Source organism: Erinaceus europaeus, chromosome 7 (genome assembly GCF_950295315.1).
Source record: "Erinaceus europaeus chromosome 7, mEriEur2.1, whole genome shotgun sequence".
In the NCBI taxonomy this organism is placed as follows: domain Eukaryota; kingdom Metazoa; phylum Chordata; class Mammalia; order Eulipotyphla; family Erinaceidae; genus Erinaceus; species Erinaceus europaeus.
In genome coordinates, this window is record NC_080168.1 from 112,295,055 (window position 1) to 112,309,311 (window position 14,257).

General features: G+C 46.5%; 1 protein-coding gene across 1 annotated transcript in view; it reads left to right on the forward strand.

The window, feature by feature from the left end:
- Positions 1-712: 712 nt before the first annotated feature.
- The window catches only part of KRT2 (keratin 2), a 29,525-nt gene continuing 15,980 nt past the window's right edge, over positions 713-14,257 (forward strand). Inside the window, exon 1 of the mRNA XM_060195304.1 lies at positions 713-1,709. Within this exon, the coding sequence (XP_060051287.1) occupies positions 1,671-1,709 (39 nt within the window). The 5' untranslated portion in view covers positions 713-1,670. The remainder of the gene's footprint in view (positions 1,710-14,257) is intronic.

Below are 14,257 nucleotides of genomic sequence, written 5' to 3' on the forward strand. Positions count from 1 at the left end.
AACATCTGTGATTTAAGTAGAAGGCACTTTCCCAGGAGGTGGAGATGCCAGGCAGAAATGGAGAAAGGGGGCAACAGTTTTCTCATCTGAGCTTCCTTCCTTCCTTCCTTCCTTCCTTCCTTCCTTCCTTCCTTTCCTTTCCCACCCCCATTTTTTCCCTTTATTGGGGGATTAATGTTTTACATTTGACAGTAAATAGCTTGTACATGCATAAAATTTCTCAGTTTTTCACATAACAATACACCCCTCACTAGGTCCTCTGACATCCCGTTCCAGGGCCTGTACCCTCCCCCCGCCCCCGCCCCTGCCCCACACACCCACCCCAGAATCTTTTATTTTGGTGCAATACACCAACTCCAGTCCAAGTTCTGCTGAGTATTTTCCCTTTTGATTTTGTTTTTTCAACTTCTGCCTGAGAGTGAGATCATCCCATATTCATCCTTCTGTTTCTGACTTATTTCACTTAACATGATTTCTTCAAGCTCCATCTAAGATGGGCTGAAAATGGTGAAATCACCATTTTTAAATAGCTGAGTAGTATTCCATTGTGTATATAGACCACAACTTCTGAGCAGACTTGCTACAGGGCCAGAGAACAAGCAGGCTGTGAAGGAGGCTAAGGGCATGGCAGGCACTCAGTGCATGTGGATTTCACCTGAAGTAGAGCAAGGCTGACCATGGGCTGGTTGCTGTTGTGATAGTCCTTTTTTTTTCTTCCTGGTCTCAAGATAGTTCAGTAGATGGTGGCTTTGAGGTTCAAGTGAATAGACATCATCTTCCCAATCATGACAGAGGAGCCAGAGATATAGAGGGTATAGGTCAGTAACAGCATACGGTCTAGCACACACTTTATCATGCACGAGGATCCAGGTTCAAGCCCCTGGCAGTGGCACTTGGAAAGAAGCAGCTTCGTGAGTGCTGGAGAAGTGCTGTGCTGTTTCTCCTCTCTTTGCCTTTCTCCTTCTCTGTCTCTCCTATCTAAAAAAAAGTCTGGGGGTCGGGTGATGGCATACCTGTGGTGAAGCAGGTCTGCAGATGTCTATCTTTCTCTCTCTCTCTTTCTTCCTATCTGCTCTCAGTATCTTTTTGTCCTATCCAATAAAATGGCAGAAGGAATAAAAGAAAATGAAAGTAGTGATTAACTGCCCGATTGAAAAAAAATATATCTGCTGGGAGTGGTGAGACTGTGTAGATATGGATAACCCTGGTGGTAAAAAAAAAAAAAAAAAAAAAACGAACTGGGAGTCGGGTGATAGCGCAATGGCTTAAGTGCACATGGTGCAAAGCACAAGGACTGGCAAAGGACCCCGGTGGTTGGAGCCCCCGGCTCCTCACCTGCAGGGGAGTCGCGTCACAAACGATGAAGCAAGCCTGGCAGGTGTCTATCTTTCTCTCCCCCTCTCTGTCTTCCCCTCCTCTCTCCATTTCTCTCTGTCCTATCCAACAACAAAGACATCAATAACAACAATAATAACTACAACAAAGGCACCAAAAGGGAATAAATAAATAAATAAATATAAAAAAAAACACCAAACGAACTAACAAACAAACAACAACAAAAGAAAAAAAGAAAGAAAAAGAAAAGAGTTCCATAAGTACAACTTGGTGGATATTATTCATCAGCCCCATCACTCCTTCACCAGAGCTGACATGAGAGTCTGGGAAGCATCATGGGAGGCAGAATGACAAGAACTTCTGATTCAGAGCATGTGAGCTTAATCCATCTTGGTATTTAAGTTTACTGAGTGTGTGAGTCCCTGGGCAATGCAATTGATCATTCTGAGCCTCACTGGTCTTGAAGGTGAAAGGGGTTGAGGTTATTTCCCTACTGACATCAAGGAGATAAAACAGGTAATGTGAACATTCCTTGTGAACTTAGATAATGTGCTCTACAGCAGCAAAATTAACTTACAAAGGGAATGACAAAGGTGGCTGGCTTTCAGGGTGACAGAAGCAGGAAGTAGTTTGGTGTGCTCACTGTGACAAGTGATGACTGTGGAGACATACAATGGATTTTGCTAATGAACTCAAGATGTATCTGCTCCTTAGGACTGATGACATTTGTGAACCAAATACACAAGTGATGGATGTGCAAATCAGAACACTCATATATTAGTGATTTTTTTTTTTTTGAGGGGGAAGCTACATTTTCAGTGACTGAAAAGCTAGAGCTTAGCTCAATTCTGCTTTCTGACTTCTTCCATGGGGCTGTTCAAGGACTCAGGGACAGCTCAGCAGTCCCTGGGAGAGGAAATTCTAACAGATGATCTTGACCAGATTCTCGTTTCACTGTCCCAAACTGTTTTCTTTTCTCTTCTTTTCATATGTAGACAGATAGAGGCATGGAAGGAGCTACAGAAAAGCACCATGGCACCAAAGTTTTCCCCAGTGTAATGGGGTGAGGCCCCAACCTGGGTCAGGCACCATTCAGAGGAGCTTCTTGATTTGCTGTGAGAGTCTGAAAAGCTAGAGCTTAGTGCAAGTGATGGATATGGTGTTACATGGGGTTTTAGGAACCATCACCCTCCAGGAAAGACTTTGCTAGAATGAGGACCTTCTGTTGGTCACTTGGAGGGGCATGAGGAATTTTTTCCCTCTTTTTTTTTTTTTGCTTCCAGGGTTATTTCTGGGGCTCAGTGCCTGTACTACAAATCCACTGCTCCTAGAGGCCATTTTTCCCATTTTGTTGCCCTTGTTGTTGCCTTTGTTGTTGCTATTACTGTTGTTGTTGTTGGATGGGACAGAGAGAAATCAAGAGAAGAGGGAAGGACAGAGAGGGGGAGAGGAAAAATAGACACCTGCAGACCTACTTCACTCTTTGTGAAGTGACCCTGCAGGTGGGGAGCCTGGGGCTTGAACTGGTCCTTGTACTTCGTACCACATGTGCTTAACCCACTGAGCCCCCCCTTGAGGGACAGCTACTTTGTTCTATCAGAAGTATGTGTGGAAATTTTAACAGGAACTTTACAGACATATCTTTTGGAAAATAATGTTCTTTCTCTTTAGTTCAGTTATTCTAAAGGAATCAGTTTCATTGCCCCTTGTCTTTTAACAAAAGTAAAAGTAATACTTTCTTATTGTTAAGAAAAGAACAACATAGATGCTATATTTTATGACCACATATACTTAAAACAAATCAACATGGTGCTTAGTTGCAATGTAAGGGAGACACAAAAGGGAAGGCAGGGCTCCATTAGAATGAAGCATCATAAATGTTTGTACCAACAGCAAGAACCACAGTGTATTCAGTGATTCAGATGAGCCCTGCCTGCAACTTAAATAAAATGAGCAATTTTTCCATTGACAAAGGAGCAGCCAGACTGTCTCTAAGATTTTGTAAGAATTATGGAGGCTATGGGAGGGCAGGTACAGAACTTTGTTGGTGGGTGAGGTGTGGAACTATACTCCCCTAATCTTATGATCTTGTAAATCACTAAGAAAAAATAAGATAAAGAAAGAGGATGGTGGGCTATTTAAATGTTGTGCAGGAGGTCTAGTAGAATCTGAATGATAGTCAGTTTTAGCCCCCATATCACAGTGATGAGAGGAAAAATATTCCCATAGATTTCCTAAAGGTCCCTAGGGCAGTTCTGCTGTTTCAGGACACATTTTTGTGGTTGAAGTACTCCCAGGAGAAGATGAGGCACATACTTTAAACTGTCATGTTTTCTCTATGTATGCTTTAGGGGAGAAGCTGTGAAAATGTATCTCCACCTGAGAGTATATTATGGGGACCCCTGAATTGAGTGAGGGGACTCCAAACTGTTTTGGTAGTTTCTGTTTATTAGGGGAAATTCCCCTCCCCCTCTTCTTCCTGCTTCTTCTTTTGAATAGGGATGGAGAGACAAAGGGAAAGAGAGAGAGAGAGAGAGAGAGGGAGAAAGTCTCCTTCAGTGCAGTGTCTGCTAGGTGGGTTCAAACAGGGTTGTGCACAGGGCAAAGCAATGCTATCTACTTGAACTATTTTGTAGACCCTGGAAGTTATTCTTTGAAAGATAGAAACAGGCTGGGTGTATGAACCCACCTGCCAAAGTCCATGTCGAGCAGAAAAGTAATTACAGTAGCTTCCAGTCTTTCTACCTTCTGCATCCCATAAAGAAGTTTGGTCCAGGGGGCTAGGTGGTGGCTCACCGGGTTAAGCACACACAGTTGAAAGTACTAGGACTCATGCTAGGATTTGAGGAAGGAAGGAAGAATCCTGGTTTGAGCCCCTGGATCCCCACCGGCAAGGGGGGTAGCCTCACAAGCAGTAAAACAGGTCAGCAGGTGTCTATCTTTCTCCCTCTCTATCTTCCCTTCCCTTCTCAATTTCTGTCTGACCTATTAAATAAATAAATAGATAGATACATAGATAGATAGATAATGGCCACAGAAGCAGTGATTTCATAGTGTAGACACCAAGCCCCCGAGATAACCCTGAAGGCAAAAAAAAAAAAAAAAGAGAAAAAAAAAGAGGTTTGGTCCATGCCCCTAAAGTGATGAAAAATAGGGGCTTTCCCAATGGAGGGGGTGGGACATGGAACTCTGGTGGTGGGAACTGTATGAAATTGTACCCCTGTTATCTTATAATCTTGTTAATCATTATTAAATCACTAATAAAAATATTCTTCAAAAATTAGAGAATGTGAAGAGACTCAAGAACAGAGAGCCCCATGACCACTCTGCCTAAAGAAGAATTAGAAAGGAGTTGTGGAGGAATAGTCTTGGGGGTGGGCGAAGTCATGAGGTGCCATGGAAACTGAGAGGGAAGTTTGTTTGAAGAAGTGGCTGGACAGACAAGCCAAGAGTGAGTGGAAAGCTCCTGGGGCAGCTGCAGGTTGAGAAGAGTCCAGAAGACAGTGGACGTGGGCAGTTGTGGAGGCAGTGGGCATCTTGTGCTGAGGGTGCTGCTAGGAGGCTGAGTGTGGCTGGGGGTCAAAGACATGATCTGTATTTTCTTCCTGAATGGCAGCTGGGTGGAGTCTGGTGTCAGATGATAGGGAGGGTAAACATCCATCCATGGGACATTTGGGAGGTTCCAGCCATGCTCAGCTGTTTGTTGGAAGGATGGATACCTGAGATGTTCTGGGAGGCTCTTTGTCACTGTGTCAACCCCGCCCACCTCTGCTGGAGGGGGTGTGGTGCTCCTGCCAATCATGATCAGAAAGATGGCAGCCTTCTTAGTCAACCTGTGACCTTCCCAGCTTCCCCTTGGGTTATTCCCACCCCTCCCTGGTTCCCACACCCAGTTTCCAATCAGTCAATAGGCCCTGCTAGTTCTCTCTAGACAGTGTGGAGCGTCCTCTGCTGGTACAAAGGCTTCTTTACACCGAGGGATGGGACCCGACTTGATCACCCCAAGGTGGTGCCTCCTAGGGACCTGACAGACAAGATTTTCATAAAGTTTCTTTGCAAGGATTAAAGATAAAAAAAGATTTTTCTTGGGCCAGGCAGTTGGTTAAACGCACACATTGCAGTGCACAAGGACTCAGGTTCAAGCCCCTGGTCCCCACCTGCAGGGGGAAGGCTTCATGAGTGGTGAAGCAGGTCTGCAGGTGTCTCTCTCTCCTGCTCTATCTCCTCCTCCCCTCTCAATTTTTCTCTGGCTCTATCCAATAATAAATAAATAATATAAAAATATAAGAAATCTTTCTTTGTTTCTCTTCTGTTGGTCATAAAGACATAGGGAAGCAACAGAATCCTTGTGAGTAGGGAGAGCCTCAGCTAGTGGGAGAATGTACTTTTCCCTGGGAGTTGAAGGCAGCTCGAGCACTTAAAAAGTTTCAGTGAGCGGGAGTAGGGCGGTAGCACAGTGGGTTAAGCGCAAGTGGCTCAGGGCACAAGGATGGGCGAAGGATCCCAGTTCGAACCCCCGGCTCCCCACCTGCAGGGGAGTCGCTTCACAGGAGGTGAAGCAGGTCTGCAGGTGTCTGTCTTTCTCTCCCCCTCTCTGTCTTCCCTTCCTCTTTCCATTTCTCTCTGTCCTATCCAACAACAACATCAATAATAACTACAACAATAAAACAATAAGGACAACAAAAGGGAATAAATAAGTAAATATATAAAAAAAGTTTCAGTGACCCACTGAAAAAAGATAGTGTGAGTTCAGTGGCAAGAACTGGGGCAGAAAAGAGACTTGAAATATGGACAAAAATGATAGAAGGAGACACGTTCACTGAACATGGGTTACACTGTATTGCTGAAGGGGGCAGCTACGTTCTTGCTGACACAGAGTAGAATTACTCTGAAGAGCTCTCACCTGGCTCCACTGTCTGGTAGTGGAGCCACCCTGTGTGATGAGAAGCTAACCTCTTAGGGTCACACAGGCAGACTGACCTTTCTGGGAGCCGAGGTACTACAGTACAGAGCCGAAACCTTGATGCAACCACTTCCTACCTGGATACCCCATGGCTTCCTTCTCTCACCACCACCATAACAAACTCCACATATATGTATTTTTCACCCCTCCCCTCTTTCCTTCCCCAAGTTTCAAATTTGACTTCCAAAATATTTTGACTAGTTATTTTTAAAATGAAGAAGTTTGGTCTTGGCTCAAACTGACTTGGTAGGGGATTTGGAGATTTCTGCTTGTTCAGTTAAGGAGAAACGCTGGAGTCATTCCTTGAGCATGCGTTGCTTGGGCAGGGTGTGCATGAACCAAGGTGCAGCCATCTTGTCCCACCTGTAGCTCAGGTCCCTAATTAACCGTACTTATCTGGAAGAGGAGAAGGGGCGTGGGAGAGGGCAGGCCCCAGTTTAGCTCTCTGAATCTAGTAACTTTTACATTCCGACTTTCCACATTCCTGCTCTGTGAATGCATAGTTGCCTCATTCTTCTTGCTAAGTAGTTTTAAGTTTCTCCTCTGTCAGCATGGTCAGTCTTCTTTTACTTCACAGTATGTGGGAGTGCAAGAACATTCTCGATGAGTGGGGATCATGGTGTGCTACCGGTGTCCCGGAAGCAAGTGTGAAAAGGTCTTGCAGTGAAAGCCGCCCTCACCAACATGTGCCCATCGCAGCTGAGTGTCTGCTGATTGTGAGGCTGTGCTCTGGAGTGGAGAAATTGCTTTGGGCTCTGGGGGGAGGAGTGTGTCCTACTCTTGGCATCCTCCTCAGTAATCCTCTCTCTTGGCTTGATAATGCATAAACAAGGTTTCCATGGTGAGGACTTCAGACTTTGAGGCAAGGTGGTGTGGCAGTAGTCTCACATGGCTTCGTTGGCTCTTGGCACCTGCCACACACCATAACGGGGAAGTCTTCTTTTGGCAGGACCTGGAGAAGCAGTGCTGATCATTCTGTGACAGGACAGCCACTGACTTGTAGTTACAGAGGGTCTGATGGAACTTGGGTTGGGTTATCTTCTGTTTGCCCTTTTCCTGGCCACTTGGAAGGGAATGACTAGGAAGGAGCAGTTGGTTCTATGATCAGAACATGTTGCAATGAGAGATTGAGAAGTCTGGAGAGGGGACCTCTCCTTTTTTTTTTTTTGCCTCCAGGGTTATCACTGGGGCTCAGTGCCAGCACTATGAATTCACTGCTTCTGGCGGGCATTTTTTTTTCTATTTTATTGGACAGGACAGAGAGAAATTGAGAGAGGAGGGGGAGATAGAAAGGGAGAAAGATAGACACCTGCAGACATGCTTTACTACTTCTGAAGAAAGCCCTCTGCAGGTGGGGAGTTGGAGGCTCAAATCAGGATCCTTATGTGGGTCCTTGCACTTTGTACTATGTCCACTTAACTTGTCTTCCTGCGTTGTGGATAATGGAGTGCCGACTGCCTGATTGTTTATTAAGCCCCTGATTGTGGCCTGCTAGAGACCTTCTGACTCTGAAATCACAGGCTGTCTGGGATGATGGCGGATTCTCTGGGCTGGGTTCCTGCTGTCACTCTTTAGTCATGCGACCTTGACATAGTCACAGGATTTAATTCTTTCACATTAAAAAATAAGGTATCTGAAGGGCATGGTGGTGGTCTGGCTGAGCATGCACAATATAGTGTGCAGGATCCAAGTTCAAGTCCCACATCCCTACCAGCAGGGGGCAAGCTTCACGAGCTGTAGAACAGTGCTGCCAGTGTTCCCCCCTCCCCTTTCCTCTCAAATTCTGTCTCTAGGCAGGGAGTATGGATCAACCTGTCAACTCCCATGTTCAGCGGGGAAGCAATTACAGAAGCCAGACCTTCCACCTTCTGCATCCTACAATGACCTTGGGTCCATACCCCCAGAGGGGTAAAGAATAGGAAAGCTATCAGGTGAGGGGATGGGATACAGAGTTCTGGTGGTGGGAATTGTGTGGAGTTGTACCCTTCTTATCCTATGGTTTAGTCAATGTTTTCTTTTTATAAATAAAAAATTTTTTAAAAATTCTGTCTCGGGAGTCGGGCTGTAGTGCAGCGGGCTAAGCGCAGGTGGCTCAAAGCACAAGGACCAGCATAAGGATCCCGGTTCGAACCCCGGCTCCCCACCTGCAGGGGAGTCGCTTCACAGGCAGTGAAGCAGGTCTGCAGGTGTCTATCTTTCTCCCCTCCTCTCTGTCTTCCCCTCCCTCTCTCCATTTCTCTCTGTCCTATCCAACAATAACAACAACAATAATAACTACAACAATAAAACAACAAGGGCAACAAAAGGGAATAAATAAATAAAATAAATATAAAAAAATTCTGTCTCTAGCCAAGGTAGAAAAAAAAAGTATTAAAAAGAGAAGTTATCTAGGTATCTAGGTTTGAGCCTGGCTCCCACCCCATTGAAGGGAGCTTCAGTGCTATAGTCTTTTCTACTTTCTCTCTGCATTTCTGCTTCTGTCCCTATCTAAACAAACAAATAGTAGGAAGAAAGCAGATGTCTGTCAGTTTGGTCTCCACTACGTCCTAGCCTGCTGGTGGAACCTGTGGGGTAGAGAGGCTGCTGGAGGTACAGACACTCTGTAGAGCTAGCTCTGTGTTGGGAGCGGGTGGGAGAGGGTGGGCAGAAATGGGTATGGAGCTGGATGGTATTGGGGCAAGTTCTGCTTAGGCATGATGCTCTTGGGCAGACTCAAATGTGGAACAGGCTCTGTGGTGCTCGTCAAAGTGAAGCGACAGCAGTGAGGTGAGGAGACGTGCCCCGTGTGGGTGGCTGTCTTTGCCTCTGCTGTCCTTCCCTGAGGAGGCACTTGAGTGCTGGCTGGTTCCAGTGAGCAGTGGTGTCTCTGGCTACCTGGCTCCATGGGGGAGCTTCATGAGTGGTGGAGCAGTGCTGGTCTGTTTCTCTCTAGGTTTCTCACCCTCTACCTGGAAAAAATTAATAAAAAATAAAAATAAAAATGAAAGTGCAGGGCCAGGTGATGGTGACACATGTTACAATGCACAAGAATCCAGGTTCAAGCCCCTGGTCCCCACGGGCTCAAATCCTCAGTCCCCACCTGCAGGAGGGAGGAATCACGAGTGGTAAAGCAGTTCTGCGGGTGTCTCTCTCATCTTCTTCTTTTATCTTCACCTTCCTTACTGATTTCTCTCTCTCTGTATCTATCCTAAATCTATCTAAATCTAAATCAATCTATCTAAATATATCATAAATAAAATATTTTTTTAAAAAGAGTGTCCACCAGGAGTGGCAGGCATGAAACCCCAGTGAAGCCATAGAGGGGTTGTGGGGGGTAGTCTTCCTAGAAATACTTATCTTCTGTGATATATATATATATACTCAATGGAATGCTAATTAACTATTAAAAGTGGTGAATTCACCTTTTTCACCTCATCTTGGGTGGAGCTTGAAGGAGTCATGTTAAGTGAGATAAGTCAGAAAGAGAAAGAAGAATATGGGATGACCTCAATCACAGACAGAAGTTGAGAAATAATAAAAGAAGGGAAAACACAAAGCAGAACTTAAACTGGAGTTGGAGTAGTGCACCGACATAAAGGACTCTAAGGTGGGAGGGAGGGTTCAGGTCTTGGAACATGATGGTGAAGGGGGACCTAGATGGGAGTGGTGAGAGTTATGCGGAAAACTGAGAAATTTTACACATGTACTGTATTTACTGTCTGCTGCAAATCATTAATCCTCCAGTAAAAAATAAATAAAAATTGAAAAAAGAAATACTCGTGTGTTTGTGTGAGAGAGATAGAGATAGAGATAGAGAGATAGAAAGAGAGAGAGAGAGAGAGAGAGAGAACTCATCTCCTAGAACCTGGGCCACCGGTTCTGCAGTGTGGTTGGTGAATGTCTCATCTGGACTGACATGACCCCAGCTGGCACTTGGGTTTGGTAAGGGACAGGGACACCAGGGAGTAGGGGGTAGTGAGAGGTGACTATGAGCCTCAGGAAGGGGTACCTGATGCACCACAGGAGGTGATGTTTCTACGTCATCACTCTAATGCTGGGATTCCTAGATACTTTCTGCAATTTCACACACAACATGACATAGACACATTTGTTTCCTACTGAAAATCCTGCTGATTCCACACGTTACATCATTTTAATACTCTTTATTTAAAATATTTATTTTATTTACTTTCATAAGAACTCTCTATAATGATTACACTCCCTTTAGAGTTAAGGAAATAAGGGCCAATCTGTATTTGAAGTCTTGGAAACAGTTACCTCAAGAAATGCCAGGATACCAGCCCCTAGCTGAGGGGCACCCACTGAGGGTCTGGGTGAGGGGCTGGGTGGGTGGGGGTTCTGCTGGAAAAAGAATGGAAAAGGTGAGAAGCTAACTGGGGGGACCCAGCAGAGTGCAGTGTCCCAGCTGCTGCTCTGGGGAAGCTGGGAAGTGGAGGTGAGAAATTCAGGAGGAGGTTGGGTGCTGGTGAGTAAGAGATCCAGCCCTGAAGTGTGGGAGCTGTCAGAACACTGTGCACTGGGCCTTGGACTGCCACACTCTCCCTGTTTCCTCTCTGGTTCTGCTCTGCTCTCCTGGGGGATTCACCTCTGGGTCAGGTCTAGTTTGGTGTCTGCACTGGGATGTCACCCCCAGGCTCCAGGACACTCTCTAGCTCCTGGCCTCCCCTCCACTGCTGAGACTGCACCCTATAGCCTCCCCACAGTGCTGGTGACAACTTCCCATTGGGAGAGGGTGCCCTTAATTTACAACTCACATCCAACACCCCCCCCCCCCCAGCCCCAGGAAGAGTTTCCACTGCCAGGGAACACTCAGGTCAATCCCCAAGAATGCTGTGACAGGTCCTCTGTGTCCAAAGAGAGCAGGGCAGCCATTGAGACCCCATTTTTAGAGACACCCTCATTCCTTCCCTGTTGTCCCTTTTGCCCACAATGCCATATCTACTGCCCATATGCTCTGTGCGTGGAGGGGAAGGGTGGCAAGATTTTCACCCTATCCTTCCTAGATGGTGGCATCAAGCCTTCCTGGGACACAGGAGAAGGGGTCCTCCCCACATCCTCACACTCAATCTGATAACCTTTCTTATTTGTCTTCCCTGGCCCCAGCCCCTTAATCCACAACTACAGCAGCACCACTGGAAAGTAGTGGAGAGAGAGAGAGAGACACGGAAAGAGAGAGAGAATGAGTAAGCACATTTGTGGCCTCGTAAGCTGCTTCTGGAGTCAGGGCCTGGGGCAGGTGGCAACAAACACCAGGAAGTGAGAGCAATTGGGGCAGTGGTGTGTAAACATGTTTGGGTCACAGTCCCCAGCGAGCATCTAGAAGAGCTTTCCTCCCTCTCCTTGGTGAAACTGCACAGCCCTGCACAAGCGTCTAGTTTTGCAACAAACTGCCCAGAGCCCAGTCACAGGTGCTGCATCTGCATCTCCTTTCATGCTTCAGTTTAGTGGCCCCAAAGAGAGCTCTCCTGGACAGTGCACCTGCTTTGTCAAGAACATGATCCAGGTTCTAGGCCCCCACCTCACTAGAGGAAACTTAGGTGCTGTGGTTTTTGCCCTCTATGTCTTTGTCTTTCTATATAGAAAAAGTTGACCTGGATTAGTGAAGCCATAGTGATGATTAAACAAATAAAATAAAATAAAGGAATCCAGCTTAAGAGTGTGGGTTAAGACCCACAAGCATAACTGGTGAAAAGAATAGGCCCAGGGGCTAGGGGGTGGCGCACTGGGTTAAGTGCACATAGAACTATGTGCAAGGACCTAGATTAGAGCCCCTGTTCCCCACCTGCAGGGGGCCCACTTCACAAGAGGTCTGCAGGTATCTATCTTTCTCTCTCCCTCTCTATGTCCCCATCCTCTCTCAATCTCTCTCTGTCCTATCCAATTAAATGGGGGGGGGGGGAACAAGGAAAAATATGGCCACAGGGAATGGTAGATTCCATGCTGAGACCCAGTGATAAGCCTGAAGACAAAAACTATAAATAAAGAAAGAAAGAAAGAGGCCCAGTTGTGAGAGAGAGAGAGAGAGAGGGAGGGAGGGAGTATCAGAGCATCAGACATGTAGTGCTGGGATTGAACTTGCAACCTCATGCTTGGCAAAGTCCAATGGTCTGTCCACTGTGGAAGACTGCTAAACTCTTTAAAAAAAAAAAAAAAAAGCAAGCACCGTCATTGTTAATGAAGCAGTGGATGTTGACTAGAGCTAATGCAGTCAGTCATTCATTGGGATCTGCTCAATTTATGACACAAATTCCATTTTTATGAGCCAAAGGTACACTTCCTCACCTATTAGATATGCCATTCTATTAAACAGGCATTCTATTAAACAGGACTTTTTATAAGGCAGGCTACATGATAAACCAAGCAAAGAGTGTGTAAAGGTGTAGAGGTAAATCCATTTATGAGAAGCTAACTGTGGCCCAGCCCAGAACTAAGCGGTTTGGAAAACAAGAACGGGGAGAGTGTTTGCTGAGTGGTCAGGACCATGAAGCTTATCTGCAGTCCCTCTGTGCAGCTGACACCAGGCCCTGAGCCTCGAATGTCTCATCTGTAAAGTGGAGGTACTGACTCCAGATGCCACAGAGTCCCTCTAGCTCAGAAGTCAGTTCAGATGAGTTTTGACAGTTCAGGTCTTGGGGGCTGAAGCAAACTGGAGGAGAGCTTAGAAGACTTGATGTGTTTGCCCAACCCTGCTCTCTTTTATTTTTCTCCCTGGAAGCCAGAGAGAAAGGTTCAGAGTGAACAGATAGGTGAGCTTCAGCCAAGTCAAAGAGAGTTTTACCTCCCAGAGAAACAAGAGACCCCTGATAGCCTCTCAGGATCTGAGAAGCAGTTTCTGATCTAGAATCTTCAACTGTAAGCACCTGAAGAGTTTGTCTTTATCAAAATGCATAGAAATGGGGTTTATCTACAAGCATCTCTTATTCCCACCCACCCCTGTCCTCTCCTTCTGCCAGAGCCTCATGAATGTATCATTTCAGTGTTCTCTGGCCAACCTTTTCATTCAGAGAGCAAGACAAACAGAAGAGGAGTAACAGCACAGCATTGGAGGTCCCTGTAGTTCCACAGCACTCCCTCCAGAGCCAGATCCTGGGCTCTGTCCAGGGCATCACCCACAGCAAGGTCCTACCCAGTGAGTTGTCGCTCCAGCCCTGCATCTGTCTCTGGGCAGCAGCTGAGTGCAGCAGCTGGCACTTGCCTGGCCTTGTGCTGCTCCCTCATCCTTCCTCTCTCCTTGACTCATTGCTCACCAGCAGGCCTGGAAGCAGGCCAGGAACTTGGCCTCCTCTTCCGGGGCTCCGGATCAGCCACCGCAAACTGCAGTAACAGCCCACCAGGTAGAGCACCTGCCTTGCCATGCACCTATCCACATGGGAGTGCCACAGCACTAGGCCAGAGCCAGTGTGCTTCCATCTCTTGCTCTCTGCCTCTCTACATGAATGAAAAAAAAAATTGGTTTATGAGCAGAGAAATCACACAGGCATGAGACTCCACACTGGAATCTCTAGCAAAACAACCAAAGGCAAGTTTCTCTAGCTGTGATTTGACATTTCTAAAAGTAAAACATCCAGTCCCTCCCACCTCCCATGGAGATGCAGAAGTCCCTTTGCTGCTTCTGGCATTTTTCAGAACACCCTGCTTTATCCAACTTTGCCTGCCTCTCCCCACAGGAAGCAAGATGGAAACATGGAAATGGTGTGAAGGTCTTTGTGGGGGTGGGGATGGACACGCTATGTGGACTCCATCTTCCCACCAACTCCCCCCAAAGTTACCCTTTCAGATGGCACCCCAACACTAGAGGGTAAGGTACAAGGACTTCCCAGTCCCCACCTTTCAGGGCCTCCTCACAGCCACCCCTGTGGGGACCTGTCACTGTATCCATGGAGACACCTACCACCACCCCCACTCTATGCCCTAGAACCAGGAAGGCGTCTGCGCACTATCTGGTTTGTTCCACACTAT